The sequence below is a fragment of the Parus major genome, chromosome 8, assembly GCF_001522545.3.
Source record: "Parus major isolate Abel chromosome 8, Parus_major1.1, whole genome shotgun sequence".
Taxonomy (NCBI): Eukaryota; Metazoa; Chordata; class Aves; order Passeriformes; family Paridae; genus Parus; species Parus major.
Window position 1 is genome coordinate 2,617,508 of NC_031777.1, and position 17,181 is coordinate 2,634,688.

At 39.2% G+C, this 17,181-nt stretch overlaps 1 protein-coding gene across 9 annotated transcripts in view; it reads right to left on the reverse strand.

Annotated features, from left to right (window-relative positions):
* The window catches only part of CEP350 (centrosomal protein 350), a 69,324-nt gene that overhangs the window by 20,622 nt on the left and 31,521 nt on the right, over positions 1–17,181 (reverse strand). For 6 of the 9 annotated variants that reach the window (XM_015636579.1, XM_033516276.1, XM_015636577.1 and 3 more), the window contains 13 exons: positions 16,602–16,712; positions 16,261–16,371; positions 14,640–14,776; positions 14,154–14,273; positions 13,543–13,709; positions 12,908–13,104; positions 12,204–12,388; positions 11,217–11,304; positions 10,730–10,876; positions 9,767–9,924; positions 6,109–6,231; positions 2,334–2,533; positions 416–627 (listed from right to left, as the gene is read on the reverse strand). In XM_015636579.1, coding sequence (XP_015492065.1) covers positions 416–627; positions 2,334–2,533; positions 6,109–6,231; positions 9,767–9,924; positions 10,730–10,876; positions 11,217–11,304; positions 12,204–12,388; positions 12,908–13,104; positions 13,543–13,709; positions 14,154–14,273; positions 14,640–14,776; positions 16,261–16,371; positions 16,602–16,712 — 1,956 coding nt within the window. The remainder of the gene's footprint in view (positions 1–415; positions 628–2,333; positions 2,534–6,108; positions 6,232–9,766; positions 9,925–10,729; positions 10,877–11,216; positions 11,305–12,203; positions 12,389–12,907; positions 13,105–13,542; positions 13,710–14,153; positions 14,274–14,639; positions 14,777–16,260; positions 16,372–16,601; positions 16,713–17,181) is intronic. The other 3 variants (XM_033516275.1, XM_015636578.1, XM_015636581.1) reach the window with 3 other exon arrangements.

Genomic DNA, 17,181 nt, shown 5'->3' on the forward strand with positions numbered 1-17,181 from the left:
AACTTCAGGATACATTACTTGCAAATAAGGCAAAGTGGAAAAACAGAGCACAGCTTCCACAGCCTCAAAGAATTTGTACAATGGCAACAAGCTAGCCTACAGCTAATTCACACTGCTAAACTGGGTCAGTGTTCCACCACTTAGCACTGCATACCTGCATGACATACGCAAAATGTTTTTCTAGACTACCCACAAGTTTAAAAATATCTAAACTCTGTGCAGAAACAGTATTTCCTCAAGACTTCAAAGCACACCTCTGATCACAATGATTACTCACAGTAATGTGAAATGGTATCACAAGCACAGAAAGCTGATTTAGTTAACAGTGTAATCTCTACTTTGACAACTGGGATGGCTGTACTTGCCACTTCTCTGACAGTGTGTAAGAGTACATACGGCAGAATAGCTCACTCACCAGTTTGCCAGGCGAGGTAGAGGACTTGAAATCTTCAGAATAAGCCATTTCTTCATTAATTGTACTCTGATCTGGGCTTTCTGGCTGTCCATGGCCCATGGGCTCTAATGGGACAGACTCAGCAGCCGGACTGCCAAGATCTTCTGGGATAGAGCTTTCACTATTCAGATGACAGCAAGAAGGCACTGGAGACTCTTCCTCACTAGCTGTTTCTGAGATTCAACGAGAGGAAAAACAAAGCACATCAGAACTTGCACCATCTTATATGCAGAGGCTGAAGGCATTAATGTTGAAGGCAAACTTTCTATGCTGGCTGCAGATAAAGTAGTAACTGCTATCAGTACATGTCAAACAAGCATTATTTCACTCACTAGACACTGATGGTGAAATACTTAGCAAGAACAAGCCTGTTTACCAGAGAAGAATGATTTAAAGCTATGACTTGTGTTCAAGAAACAAGTGGATGTGGCACTTTGTGCCCTGGTCTAGTTAACAAGATGGTATCAGTAAGAGGTTGGACATTATGATCTCACGAGGCCTTTTCCAATCCAAATGAATCTGGACATCTGTGAAAACTGCCCAACATTCTTAGCAATTGTTGAATATCTAAAATAAAGATGTTTTCAGGATATTCTAACACTTTCCAGACAACACACTCCAAAAAGATTATTGGGGAAACCTGTCCTTCCAGTTGACCATACAGAAGCAAGAGTCACTATTAGTCTGAAGAAGTCATAGAGGAGCATATAATCTGCAGGCCAGATCTTGAATTTAGAATTGATTGCTTCCTTTACAGTAGTTGTAGAAAATATTTTAATGTTATGATTTCATCATGAGTCTCTCAAATGGCAACAAACAAAATAATAATTTGGGTTTTCAATATTCCTGTTTACTAAATTCCGCAGTAGTCATGGCATTACTGAGGCAGCCATGGAGAACTATTCAGTGTTTGAGTATAGGCTGGGGAGAAGGACTTTTCCTTCTGAAGCAGAGCTGTGTTCCAGTGCTTACTGGTAGATACAATCAGCACAAAGCAAAACCATTTTGTCATTTATTGATAAGAATTCAGTATTCACGCTGAATTTTTGTTCAATGGAACTTACTAACCCATACAATCTTTAAAATGTCTTACAATGCCTAAAATCCACATGCCTGCTTTCAGTAACAAGTGTAATAGGGCATTACTCTGAATTCTATTTGAACATTCAAAGGATGTGCTGCCTATTTTCAGCAAAGCAGGGGAAAAAAAATAAAATATATATGTTTTTAGAACAATCCCTGAAATAATTTTCTCTCACTGCAGCTCCCTGTGCTTCAGCATGATCCACTTAAGACAGAACTGTAAAGCTGTAGCTTCCAACATCTGGGAATTAAATTTTTCTGCAGGATAGCATAATTTATACTAATTACATCCTGGAATACTTTACCACATTTCAAGTAGGTTGCATTAACAACAGAGGGAAGAAAACATTCTTTTAATTTTCTGAAAACACAGACAATGGCAAAGTAGCACCTGACAGGAGCAATCCTCACCAATAGTACTAAAGCTAACAAGCAGAGACATTTTGCTGGGGAAAATGGTTTTAATAGAATAAGTTCAGAAAACTACCAGCAGAAGACCATGCCATACTGCAATACTTCTGCTTCAAAAGATAGAAATACAGTTTAAAAATTGTATGTAGAAGTGACTGATGGGCTTATGCTGCACTGTTCACTTGGGAGGATACACAGCAAAGGAGAAATACACATTTAACTATGGTGTAAAAACAGGCTACAGAGTGCAGAAATTGAGATTCTAAAAGTGTCCAGAAAACAACCAAAATATCAGAAAAGGAAACAACTGCAAACCTAAGTAATCCTTGTGTTAAATTATGCTTCACTCTTGCCATATGTGTCACTTCCCCCCAATTCCAAATACCTTTGGGCTCAGTTCTCTGATCCCCCAGCTCTTTCTTGGCTATCTTGGTTTTGAGCAGCTCTTTGTCCCAGGCAGCCAGAGCCTGCTTTTCCATCCGCCGTATTTCTGCTTCCTCCGCATCCAGGCGGCGTTTCCACTCCAGCAGCTCCTCCGCGTGCTGTCGGCGCTGCATCAGCTTCTGTTCCCGCTTCGTGAGGAACCTGACAGGCAGAGCACAGCACAATGGCAAACCAGCCAGCCATACTCTGAGCTCCCAACACCCAGATGGCTCCATTGCCACCATTCCCAGAGTTGCAGTTGTTCTGTTTGTTTTCTAGGATAATATCCACAATAACTGCTATCTCCCAGACTTCTGATGTGCTGCTGCAAAAACCCCACAAGTAGACAAGAGTTCTTTTCTCTGCAGGAAGGAATGTCTACATCATACTGTAAACAGGCTGTTTACATTTTAAAAATCTTCAAAAACCATTAAAAGTGCTACAAACTATGTGCTTAACTAAACAGAAAAAGTTCCCAATTTCAGGAAATGTAAAGTACCTGTGGTATTAAACTGGAACCTTCTAGAAAGCTGTGACCGTTTGAAAAATGAACTTTTTTTTTTTGGCTAATCCCAGTGACAGAAAAAGTTGTAACCTCAGTTGCCCCACAGATTTTTTCTAATGTTATTATAAGAGAAGGTGATTCTATTTTAATAGTCCTCCTGGAGCTTTAATCCTTCTTCATTTAAGTATCATCTCTATGGATTGACACACTTGGAATGTTAATTGTGAGCTGACAGCATCAAGAGAATAACAACGCTGGACTGTTTCTTCCCAGCTCCTAATATACCTAGCCAGTAGTTTAAGAAGAAATAAAAATTAAAGCTCATGCTGAAAATTCACAGGTATTTTCTTTCTTTCTGTCAAAGAGCTTGTAAGTGATCCATGAAACCTTAGAACTGACAAAACTCTCACAGGATTTTGTAGGTATGAATAGCTTTGTGTGCACATTGTTCTCTTTGCCAGCTCCTGTCTCATTTCTGAGCACTGAAGTAACCATAGCACTTAACCTTTCAGACAGTAAATTGGAAACAAGTTCAACATGAATTACACACACTTTCTCTGGCATGCCAAGCCTAGAGAAGAGTGTCTGTCATCAATACATTTACCTACACTGAAAACTCAAAGATATCACAGAACCACTGCAGAAAGTCCATAGTTTGCCAGCTGGAGAGAGTTTGCCACTTGTACAGAAGTTGGGGTACTGGTAGAAGGCAGACTTGAAAGACTTGAGATACTTTGTTTTTGCAAATGTCCTTATAATTTTCAAGCCATCCCAAGCACTTAGCATCAAAGTTTTTAAGCTGCAAAGCAGTTAATAATCTCATTTGTGCTTTTAAGCTCTTATGTTTCAAAAAACCCTTTTATTTACAGAGACTGGAATGGCCAAGTGACTACTGTGCAGGTCTTCCCTGCTAAGGGACATTTCTCGTTTGCTCACTTAGTGCTTGTTCTGCTCCCTGGAAAAGCGAGCTGGCAGTTGATCAGAAAGGCTGAGATTCAGATGAGTCCTTCTCTAAGACAGATTCAGACAAAGGGAGCAAGTTATGACACAAAAAGTTTCAGAAGACACTTAGAGACGATCACAATCTTCTTTCTGATGGTTGAAACAAGAGGAGGTGAAAAACAGAAGCACCTCAGAAACTCTGAGCCACCTTCAAGCTGACAGATTCCATGATTTATGTGCATTACTTTATCACTTTCTATGCACAAGCACATATCAAGCATCATCTACACTTGGGCAAAACTGACAGGCCAGTATCATTAAGAGAGCAAACTACCAACAGCAATTGCATTACAAACATGACAGGGACAGTCATGACAATGTTGTGTCTTTCACCAGCACTATCAGATCCATCCACTCTTACTCTCACACACACATCATTACCAATTAGTCCAGCAGATCATGTGTCTGGAACTTGTTTTGGAGGTCATCTTATAATGACCTCAATGCAAAAAGCAACTTTTTCTTCTTTCTTTCTACTGTCTGATTTCATCAGAAAGTTTTGTAGTTTACTGGATCATGAGAGACGCAAGTCCAGTAGAAATAAAATGAAAGAGAAAGGCTGAAATAAATGTATTCAAAAGAACAGGACTCCTTAAAAGCAGATGTCAAATGAATTAACCCAGAAGACTACCAACAGGAGAATTAATGAAATGCCATGAAAATAATTACCACACAAAAACTACTTAATAAGAAAGGTAAGTCAACAGAAGTGATGAGAAAGAGGATACCAACAAAAAACCTACAAGAAGAGGAGGATCAAAGCAGCATGGCCACAGATGCAGACCCTTTCTTAACCCAGGGGTATTAAAGACCAGAGCCACAAAATAGCAGGTGCATTGCCTTAATATTTACTGCAGTCTAGAGGGTTCCAGTTGCAACACCAAGCGTACACATTTATCCTCAAAAGCAGGAAAAAAAAAATTTGCAAAAGCACATCTGCCACCTATGCAGCTTGAAATGTGGGGGAGCAATGAGGAAGCAGCAGCACTCAGATTACAGCAGCATGATTTCAAAGTCTGTTTCCCTGGTGCTAACATCACACATTTTATCCATGCATTTCAAATATTAGTATTAACCTGCTGCTCTAAACTGTACTTGTACATTTTAAGGTTTATTGACTACAAGCCCAAACAATGAGGTTTCAGCAGCTAATCTGAAGTAGTACCCAGACAGTGCGATCAAAATGAACTGTTTGCCACTCAGAACACAGTGGGAGTAAGAGATTAGAATCCTGGAATGGTTTGGGTTGGAAGGGACATTAGAGATCATCTAGTTTCACCCCTCTACCATAGATAGGCAGGCACTCCTTTTGCTAGGCCAGGTTGCTCAAAGCCCCATCTGACTTCGCCTTGAACACTTCTGGAGAGGGGACAGGTTGTTTCTCTGGGCAACTTGTGTCAGTGCTTCACCAACCTCACAGCAAAAAACTTTATATTTAATCTAGGTCTACCCTCCCAGCCTAAAACCATTACCCTTTGCCCTATCACTAAGGCCCTGGTGTCTCTTCGTTTTTATTATAACCTCACTGTATATGCTGAAAAAGTACAGTAAGGTCTCCCTGGAGCCTTCTCTTCTCCAGACTGAACAAGCCCAACTTTCTCAGCCTTTCTTCATAGGAAAGGTGTCCCCTCTCTTTTATTTCCTGTGGCTTCCTCTGGACCTGCTCTTACTTCATGTCCTTCTTGCACTGAGGACCCCAGAGCTGGACACAGGACTGCAGGTGGGGTCTCACCAGAGTGGAGTAGAGGGGTAGAATCACCTTCCTCAACCTGCTGTTTTTCCAAGCAGCCCAAAACAAAGTTGGTTTTCTGGGCTGCAAGTGTACACTGCAGAGTGACACCAAATTTTTTGGTCTATCAGCATCTCCAAGTCCTTCTCTGAAGAGCTGCTCTCAATCCATTGACTCCCCAGACTGAACTGATAGTGGGGATTGTCCTGACCCAGGTGCAGGGCCTTGCACTTGGCCTTGTTGACCTTCATGAGGGTCACACTGGCCCACTCCTCAAGCTTGTCCAGGTCCCTCTGGATGGCATCCCTTCCCTCCAGCAAATCAACTGCACTGCTCAGCTTGCTGCTGAGGGTGGAGTGATCCCCCTATGTCATTGATAAAGATCTGGAAACAGTGAGGTGAGTGTCAAATGTGTCCATTGCTGAAGAACCTCTGGACTTTCTAGGACTGAACAGAGCATGCTCTATCAAAGAGTCTATCACTGGAGAAATATACAGTTACCTGACCAATTGGTTGTAGATATACAGCTGGAATTTGGGGTGGAGGTTGGGAAAACAGACACTGAGAGAGGCCCAGTGGTGAGACGTAAAGACAGAGAAGAAGTAGTGAACAGGAGAGCAGTGTCTACAAAATAAGGAGGAAGAGTTTAAAACTAAGATAGCAATTAAGGCAGAAAGAATGAGAAAAGGACAGCAACTGGCAAAGAATTTTAAAATTAATTGCATTTAACATTGTATAGTTAATACCCAACATATGCAGTACAAAAACTATACACTGTTATGCAAAAGGTTATAGAACATACACTTATAACACTGTTTTCTGTTAATGAAAGACAAGTTACTTTTACACTGCTGTATTTTTCTTTAAATATTGGAGAGTTTTATTACTTTGATGCAGATTTCCACAGGTGCCAGTTAATGTATCTCAGCTTGACCTCTCTCATACTATTCTCTCAAAAGAGTATATTATTGGTACTGAAGAGCATGCTGGTTTTGCAATATCAACAATTTGCTGGTCTGAAACGTCAAACACATTTTTTTCACCTGGTGAAACCTCAATAAAATTATTTCTAAAGTAAGGTAAGCACCAGTGAAAGAGCAAAGAAAAAAGATTAAATAATTTACTTCTAAAACATTAACAGTTCCAGGAAAAGGGTCCAAGATATACCCACCATTCACATTCTAGCTGCTAATTGGGATTTTTTGCAACAAAGTACAGACCTGTTCTCAGAATCCTCATATATTTCATTTGAAGTACTAACTGCAGAAGGATAATACTTATTGTTTTAAAAAAAACCTACATAACTTACAGCTCTGCTTAAAATGGTATTTCTTAAAAGTACTACCATTTTAAGCTAATTCCTAATGAATTATCAAATTTATAGAAAAATACCATGCTCCATTTAGCTCTATCAACTACAATGCAAGCTAAGAAGCACACTAAGGAAAAGCAAATGAAAATAAGCATTTAATCAGTTATTGCACAGATTATCATTAATGCTGCATATGCAGGGAAAGCCAGGGGAAAGTGGTTAATTCTCTTTGACAGAGCATGCTCCTGTTCACATGCAGGCTACACAGACTCATCAGTTAAAATGAAAACAACTAGTCTTTCATTCCCCTTTTAGCAGAAGACAAATATTAAAGCTTCCTGCTAAGTAAGGAAGCCAAAGGATTTCCACCTTGCTGTGGCATACAGCAAATCCAGCATAGCAGGCTTTCCCAGTTCCTTCCTTCCTCTAGTTCCTTTGTATTTATCATTCAGTTTCTTCCCTTGAGCCCTACTTCCCACCCTGATTCCCCTCAAATGGCAGCTTGTTATCATTACACCCCAAACCAAACATCTTACTGGTTTTTTTATGTGTTTTACAAATCAGGACATTAAAAAAAGAAGATACCAAGGGAGCACTTTTTCTCAACCATAACCACTGCTATCACTACCAAAACACCTGCCAAAGGTGTGCAAGAACTGTGCAAGAGGGAAATCAAGTTTTAGAGAATCATTTATGCTTGTCTAAAATACTTTCTCCTTTGAACATATACAACAATCCAAGACTTTTAAAACCATAAAACCAAAAACACATGACCACATAGATCACACACAATTTCCACTTGTTCTGCCTAAAATTGTTCCATCTCAAATCCTGGTATCCAGCTTTTGAAAAGTATTCTCCAGGTGAGCAATATTTCCAACTACATACAATACTAACCAAATGATAACTAAAGTATTTCTAAAGGTAGAACATACTTTATATCTGCTACCATCCCTTGTAATATATAAGTCTTTATGCAATTGTAAATGTTGCTTAGAAATGAAGGTACTTTGAAAAAATAAGATTTCAAGAATATTGATAAACCCACTAGCTGATAAAAAATGGCAAAGGAAGTATTGGATATACAAATATATTTGTCATCTCTTTTAGCATTAATACTGTATCTCAAAATTTGTAAGCTGTACATTGATTTTTTTAATCACTGTTTCAATTTGTTGAATTTGTTTGTGGGAAAAAATAAGATAAAGACCCTCTTTTAACAAAAAAATAAGATCAGGAGAAAAAAAATATTTTCTTGAAATCCTAGAAGTCAGCATGGCCTACAACACACAAGCTTTTCAAGTCCCCATCTTAAGTAATTTATGAGTCTCAAAAGATACTTTGAGAATTTGCCCCTATGATGATGGGGTGGTTTTCATACCACTTGGAATCCTAGGAGTTTAGTTTTGGAAATATGACCTCAGAATCTTCTAATTATCAGTGATTTTGGCTGTTCAGTTTACCAGATGCCACCAGAGGAGTCTGAATAAAACAGCAATCAACTTGGGCTAGAAGGCCATGAAATTACAACATGTTTTAAGTTTTTTCCTACTTATATCAAAGCCTCCCTTATTGCTGTTGGGTTTTATTTTCATCATACTCAAACACATGGGTGGGAAATGTGCTTCTCAAATAATTGCAAGCAAACAAGCTGCTAAGGAGTCATGGACAGCTGGCCTTTACATGGCACTGCTTGCTTTGTGATGTTTTATCCAGCTGTGTTTGGAGTCTCAAGGGGAAACACATTCCAGAGGTCACCCACACAGACTAAAGTGTGGTGACTATCTTAGTTCTAAGCTCTAAAGAATTGTTTAAGTAAAGACTATTTCTTGTGGCAACTGGCAGAAGCCAGACTTTCAATTAATTAGTCTCAAATAAGAATTTAGGGCACAAGGGATTAAAGTGTTTGGGATGTTTTGTGCACACAAATTAATCCTACACTGAAAGGATGCATAAACAATTTTTTATCTAAAATAACTTCATAGGTGAAATCAGGAGGTTCATTTCAGGTTTTCAGACTCAGGAACTGCAAACAGATTTTGTTATTTCCTCTGGAGCCTAACAAACACTTTCAATATTTCTCCAACCTGTAAACCACATATATTCTCAGCCACATACAGATCACCTCCATCAATAAAGAAAATATTTAAAGAATTCATTCTAGCTGATTTTAATGCAATCAGAATTAAAATTCAGCAGCTGGACAATTAGATAGAAATCACATACCTGACCACTTCAGTGTCTTTCTGTGAGCCAATCTGAAACTCAAGTTACTAGTTTTTTTTCATAAAACAATTACTATTATAAGTAACATTTCAACTCAAAATACAAATTGACACTGTAATTCCAGAGTCTCACTCACTATATTTTTTTACTCTTTAAGGTAAAAGGGGAGATACAAAATACAGGCACCATTTTGACCATTTGACTTCAGGTCTCTCATTGTAAGAGAAACTCTGACAAGATGTGCTGTGAAGCCAGAACCTGTCCATATTCCTTCTACTTACAAACATCAACATCTCTTCAGCTGATGTGTTTTTACCAACTCTATCAAGTACAAAGAATATTAAACCAAATCTTCTACAATAAAACCTTGACCACATGGTCTGCCATAATGTTTGAATCTTAGTATCATGCAAGAACTGTAGCTTTTAAATTATTATATTCAAAGATTAACATAGTTTTATTCATGCTTCCAAATCAGCTGTTTTTCAGGCAATTCAGATCAAAGTGTGATATCAACACCATTAATATTTCTGATGGCCATTTTTAGTGCAGATGTGGGCCAAACCAATTTGTTCCATTAAAATATCAAAATTTTGTGAAAGAAAAAAAAAACATAGTTACTTTTCATCCATTCTGCTGCGCATTTTTTTAAGTTTCTGCATAATGCTGCTGGTCTCACTGCTGGAGATGGAGATTGGAGAAGGACTGCGTGTTTCTGCATCAGTTGGAAGTGGGCTGGAACCATTGCTCTGCTTGATGTCATCCTCACTGGGAAGCTCCTGCAATTAAAGGGTTAAAATAAACAAGAAGCATTAAAAGAATAGTCCAAAATCCTTTAAAAAACTGTGTTAATTTAGCTTGTAATTGCTAGGTTACATGAAATACTGCTTGAGATAAGTCTGTCCACTTGTAGATTTAACTTAATAACCTCATTTTTAGCACACCCTTTCTCTCCATAATTTAACTTTTCCTCTAACTGTATCCAGAACAAAATAACAAAAACAATCAAACAAAAACCACAAACAAAGAAACAAACAAAAAAATAAAGTCCCACAAAGCAACAAACCACCAGAATTCAGTTACCCAAACAGGAAACTAAGCTCTTCTAAAGTACTACCATTAAACTTGTGTCTTCTCAAAATTTTGTAAGGAGGCAGCCAGTTGCCAAAAACCTCATTTTGCTACCTTGTAAAGTAGATGCAAGAAACTTAGCATAATTACACTAACACACACAGCAGGAAGTTTTGGGGTTGGTGCTTATATTTAGTACTTTGTGCCTGAAAAATAATCAAACAAAAATCAAAGCCTGAGAGATCTAAGCATCAAACTCACATTCCCAAAGTCATTAGTTCAGCTTGAGAATGAACAAACACCATCTACTGTGCTTGTAACTTCTCCAAAGGTGTTTCCTTAAATGATGCTCTAAAGAAATTAAACATAAATTGCTGAGATGAAGGGGTGAGACCATTTCAGGCAGACAAAACTTCCAAGTGATAGGTCCAATCTAGTAGCCTTCCATTCCTATAAACACTGAAGTTGCAAGGCTGAAGAGGGAAGACTGCAGCTTCTGTGCTGAACACTCACCAGCTTGTTTTCCCCTGCAGACTTCAGTTTTTCCTGCAGTTTCATTGTAGTCTGACGGATTCGCTCGATTTCCGCCTGCTGTTTAAGGATGAGCTGCCTCTCCTTCCGAGCAGCCTTGTTTGCCTCCTGGAGACGTTTAATTTCTGCCTTTTAGGTATAAAAGATTCAGCATAAGAACACTGACAGATCTCTCAAGAACACACTGAAAGCTGCCACAGTGACCTTGCTATGGGCTTGACATGACTGCAATTACATGAGGAAGGAACTAGGCTGAACTTCAGCAGCAAAGAACTGGAGATCAATTAATACTTCAGAGTCTCAATCATGAGATTACAGATAGAGAAGGACCCTTGAGAAGAACTGAAATGCAAATAAAACTTACAGGTAAGGAATGTTGCTGGTTCTCCATTCCTATATTTACAGTGTCTGAAACATTTAATGGGTACACATGGCTTTCAACAGGACTTTCCTAGAGAGCATCCCTTACCTTTTCCTGCTGTAATCTCAGCAGCAGACCACGCTGCCTCTTTCGAATAGGAGGCATCTTATCATCCTCTCCCTTGTCTCGCAAATGCCTGCAAATAAATGGAAAGGAAGAAGTAGAAATAAAGTAATAAGATTACTTAATAAATAATAATAAAGTCATATGAAAAAAAATACACAACAGGCCTTTTACTATATAAACTAAAATTTAAAAAAAATAAATTTACTTTTCGTGTTCTGCAGAAGGGTATATACCTTAATTCTTGGTATGCTCTGTGGTGGAATATTTTGCACTGTTTGGTCAGACAGACACAATAACAAGAATGGGCAGAAGCTCTGCAGAGGTAGCTCACTCACCATTTGAAAAGCACAAAAGGAAGGACACTTGGCTCACTACCTAATAATCCTTTGTAAAATCCACAATAACAATAAATTGTAAGAAAATATCTGCTGAACAATGGTACTCTCATGCAGAGAAAATTACTGATTAAATCTGTAGTGTCTGTTGTTTACTAGTATCAGTGGGTAGTTCAAGTGGACTTCAGGACAAAGCCTATCTTAGATTGGCAACAAATCACTAACTACAACATGTATCCAGATTTACAAAATGTGGCCTGAGTTAACTAAAACAACCTCAGATACACATCAAACAAACAAAGGTCAAACTTTTTGACAGTTCTGTATCTTCCTGAATTAAGATGTGTAGAATGGTTGGCAGCCACCTTCTCTAACTGACAATAAACATCTGCTCTTCTACTGTTTCAGTGAAATTCTTAATCAAACCACAATCAGTGTAAATATCAAAACTGAATTTTTATATTTATATACTGGGTCCTGTTCTTTCCAAGTCCCAGTAACAGCTGTACAGAATACTGATGTCGGAAGATTAGTTCAACCATTAATACTTAATTAGCAGTAAGGTGGAAATAAAACCTTGAAAGGTAGAAGGAAATGGTCAGTCAGCAGTTACATATTTTCAGAGCTGCCTTACTTTTTCTGGTGTTCCAGCCAAGCCAGTTCAGCCTTGGTCTTCTCTTTGAGAGCCTTCTCCCGGAGCCGGAGGAGTGAGGACTGATGAGCTGCTCGCATTTCCTCCTCCTTCATGTACTGTCTGACCATCTCCATGGTAAACTTAGAGAAACTGTCTTGCCCCCCTGAGAAGGGCATGCTTAGCTCCTAGAAGGAAAGACAAAGTTGGCACTAAACCACAGAAATGCCATGGCTTTTTTTCAACTACAGGTCTGTGTGTGTATATACACAGATACACAAAAACAGATGCAGGAAGGGAAGCTGTTTTTTCTCTGAGCCTTGTGCAGACCAGCATTTTTTGCCCTGGGCTGTGTGACAGTTCTAGGAGGTCCCCACTTTGGCCAGAGAGATGAGGCATCCTCTTGTGTTTCCCAGCTGTGTGTTAGCATAGTTGGAGGACTTAATCCACCGGGCTTTTAAAACCCACCTCAAAAAGTCACTCCTCCTAAGCCACAAGGTAGAGGCCTGGATGGACTGCTCTGTAAGTCATCACACTTGTTTAACATACAGCATGATTCACACATCTGTTTTGAGATGCTCAGAGAACCACAGGGAGGAAAAGAAACCTCAACCCTGAAAACACAGCTAAGAACAGCTCACTTGAAGCTTATCAGCTTAACCATGTCAGATCAGTTAATTTAACTTAAACATGATTGCCTCAACTACCTTGATAGATGACAGAGCTGTTTTGTCTGGGGACACTTCCTCATCAGAATCATCACGACTGCCTCGCTTCTTCTCCAGATTATTTCTGCGATGACTCTCAGAGGGCAGCAAAGACCGGAAAGATTTTTCTTCAATCTCATCCTCTGTCATGGACTCATCGAATTTCAGGGAATACTCTGTTGCAACAGAAGCGGAATCTGAGGGAGAAATCAGGGAGGCAGCTTTCCACTCAGTCTGGCACCATGAATGCAATTTTAGTCTGTCTCATCTCACTAATGTTAGGGGGGATCAGAAAGACAGGGAGATAAGTGATGTAGAAAAAAGGGTGTTTTGGAAAGAGTGATTTTGAGTTAGGGGACATCTGTTATCCAGCTTCAAGTGACCTAACAGATTTGTGTACACAGATATAAGTACAGTCTGGAGTTATTGAAACATTTAGTGCTGTGCACGTGAGCATCTGGCTAATCCAACATCTCACTGTGCCATTCTGTTCCCTCATAAGAGACTACAATTCACCTGGGGCTCAGCTTTCTTCACACACTTTCCCCCATTTATTCCAGAAATTCATTCTGAAACAGCACCACCCTACCCCCCCACCACCTTCAAACCCATCACACACCAGCAGTATAGCCAACCTTTTTCATCTGGCAGGGACAAAACACTGTCACTGGGCAAGGAATCATCAGCAGCAGTCTGAGCCTGCTCTTCAATACTGCTGGCAGTCTTCTCACGACGGGAAAGCTTTTTCTCATTCTCCTTAGAAGATGGAACTGAAGGGCTCTCCTGGCGGCTGCTGGTACTACTGTGTTACCAAGAGATTGTTTCTTTAAAAATACTTCACACATTTCAAAATACTTATATTACATTACTACTGTACACACCATGATTAACATCACAACAGTAAACAACATGCAGAGGGTTTGGTTTTGGTTTTAAAATGCAGTTTGCCTACTTTAAAATTCCAAGTTTCATCTAACTACTGATTGTTGTTTTTATTCTAGCTTAAAATCCATGTGGTCTGAAAGTATGCATATCCTTTGACTGGCAGTGAGTAGTGATGATAAACAAATGCAAACAAATCTTTTTTCAGATTTTAAAAGAATGAGTAAGTTAGAAATTCTGTTTTAGAAGTTAGGAGAACTACAGAGGACAACATTTTTCCAGTTCAAGGTCAGAGATGGGTACGAGAAACTTCATGGGACCTAACTAGATCAGGTAAGTGAACAGGACACAAAAAGCTTCTTACCTCTGATCATGAACCTTTGATCTTGAAGACTCAGAGTAACTATCAAACATTGGTGAGTATGTCTGTTTTGAGTCACCTGTCTCCTCTTTACCTTGTGATATGGCACCAGACTCACATTTCCTGGAAATGAGAAGCATTTGGGGTAAATCTGCATTGTCTTAAACACAGGAGTTTTCATGAGCTCTCATCAGTTTACTAGAAGTAGTAACGACTAAAATTTCTATTAAAAGATTTCTTAAAGCTTAAACTAGGTTAAGTCATCCCACTAAATGTTTATATCACCTTTTTCTACTCTTTTATGTAGAGTTTCACAGAATCAGTTAATGCCACCTTTGGTGTACACCATTAAGGGCATAAAGATGGAATCCACATTCATCTTAAATGCTCTCTCATTAGGACGTCTTAACATTTTTTGCAAGAACACGAGAAGCAAAACCTAGGAAATCTTACTTCCTCCTTCCCAAGATGTGAGACATTAAGCCAAACCTGTTTGTATCAGCTCGGGCTCTCAGCTGGCTCATGAACTCTGAATGGTGCTGCCGCTGGTGGTCAAACAAGGTGGAGACTGGAGCAGGTGAAGCACTGACAGCGCCTGAGATCTGGGTCCGTGCTAACTCTGTCATCTGAGTACAGCAAAAAACATGGGAATACAGTGAGCTTATCAGCATCAAAATGCCTCTGGGAGAGAAAATAATCATTCTGGCAGGCAATTTAGTGATTTTTAACAACTGTGCAAGACATGGGGTTACAATGGTTTGTAACAACGTCAGTTCTGGTGCTAAAGGTTCATACTGCCCTGTGAATACATATTCCTCCATACTCCTTTCCTTTACCCATAATAAATTACAGTGTACATTTAAAAATATTCCCAGCACACTGGTGACAGGTGTCTCCACTGCTGCATTCCAGCTAAAACAAATGGCTGTTCAGCTGAGTACCTGGAGTCACTTGTGAACAGCAATGGAAAAGCTCCTTTGCTGACCCAGCATCAGTGACTGGGTCATCCCCACCAGCCTTTCCACCAGCTCCTCTTATGCTCAGACTTCAAGCTTCAGTCAAGACTTGAAGAGATTAAAACCCTACACCAAATGAAAGCTGTCTTCTCTGTTTCTTCTCCATTGTTTCTTAACTGGTTTCTACCCACTTCAGCTCTAAAAACTACAAATGTTTCCTTGTCTTTATCCAAGTACCTCCTCAATGACCAATATACCACATCTATTTGAGGTGTCAGCTTTTCTGCTCCTTTAACCCATTCCTGTCTACTCAAAAATTATTTAAACTTCATATATTTGGCAGAGCCCAGAACAAGTACATCAGTATTATTCTACAATTCCATTACTCATCATAAAACCAGCCTTGGTGAGCACCAACATGTGCACAGACTGTGAAGAAACAGTTATGTTCACACTCATCAGCCTTTTGCACTCCATCCCATAATAATGACCCACAGACACTGTGATTTCTGAACTGTGATGGAGTAAGAACATTTCTTGGTTACTGTGTTTCTTATCCATGTTTGAAGCAGCTGTTACATACTGGGAACAAGAAATACAAAAGCTGATAAACTGATATAAAAACCAGGAAACTAATAAATATTCTGTACAGCACAGGAAGAACAAAGAGAGATTCAAAACAAGGAAACTTCAAACTCTGTACCAAAGTCAAGAGCTGAAGATTCTCCCTTCACCTTTTCTTAAAATTTTATTTGTTGTTCTTCTACCTTTAGCAGTAAGCAAAATTGCAATGCTCTGCTTTTCTAATTTAATTTGCACATGAAACAGATATAGGATCAATCCCTGATGGAGAACAGCTCTTATAAACTGAAGATGCTGTGTTCACTGTCATCAATCTACCCTAGAAGAACAAATTTCTTAACAGTTCATTAACTGGAAGATCATAAGAATATGGAACAGGGATTTAAGGCTTCTGATTGACTTCTAAGTAACGGTGCCAGAGTTGCTCCTTTGAAGTCCTATCATTTGTTGTGTTATGAAAGTGAAGTAGTTGTACCAAGAATGACACCGAACAGAAAATAACTTAAAAGGCAAAAAAATGTTCACAGTAATACTGCAATTAACACAGCTTTTCTCTTTCCCTAGGGCCTCACCTCACGGAGCTGGTGAGCTGCATCCGTAGAGAGCTGTGCAGGTTCTGCCTGTTTGGCTGCAGCCTTGCACAGGGGCTCCTGTCCAGCCTCCTGCCGAGACTCTGCATGGACCTATGCAGAAAACAGACACTTCAGCTCTTCAAATGGTCTGGCTTTAGTAACTACAGATTTATTTCTCAAAATCTGGCAGAAAAGAACTTTGAAATAGGCCCTTGAGAGTTTCTTTTAGCTATATTAAACCCTTTTGGAACTTTCATATTCTCAAAGAATACCTGTAGACATGGATTTGCTTATAATATTTTGCCTCTTACACGCTCCATATTTCTGAAGGGCAGCCTTACCTGAGCTGCTTTCTGCTTTGCCTCTTCCAGTTTTCTCTGATTTTCTAAAGCTTCTTGTTCAGCCTTGATTTTCCAAAGAGCCAAGTCCCGTTCATGGCGCTGCTGTTGTGCCTACAGATCAGGAAAACAAGTTTTAACCATGCAAGTTAAATATAAAGATGTGATTTGCCTCAGCCACTGGCTGCAACTACCTCTTAAAGATCTGGATCTACTCTGCTGCAGGTATCTCTTCTGCTGAAACAGTATTTTTAACCTACTGACCCTCTTCCTTTATAAGGCAATGCACATTCCCCATACTATTCCACTACAGTGCAGAAAGGAGTTTAGCAGATCAACTAATTCAACAAACTAGAATAAACAATCTTGTCAACATAAGGAAACTTCAAAGAAAAATACTGTTTTTGTGGAATAAAACAAATCATCCAGCCCAAACAAATATACTGCATGGCATTGGAACTCAACATCAATCCCAGTAAAAAATCATGCTTTTATCTGAAGAACACAACCAAAACAGTGATTCCAGCTAATGGTATGTCAATGAGACATATTCCAGAGTAGCTACTTCCTTGGGGTCAACTTA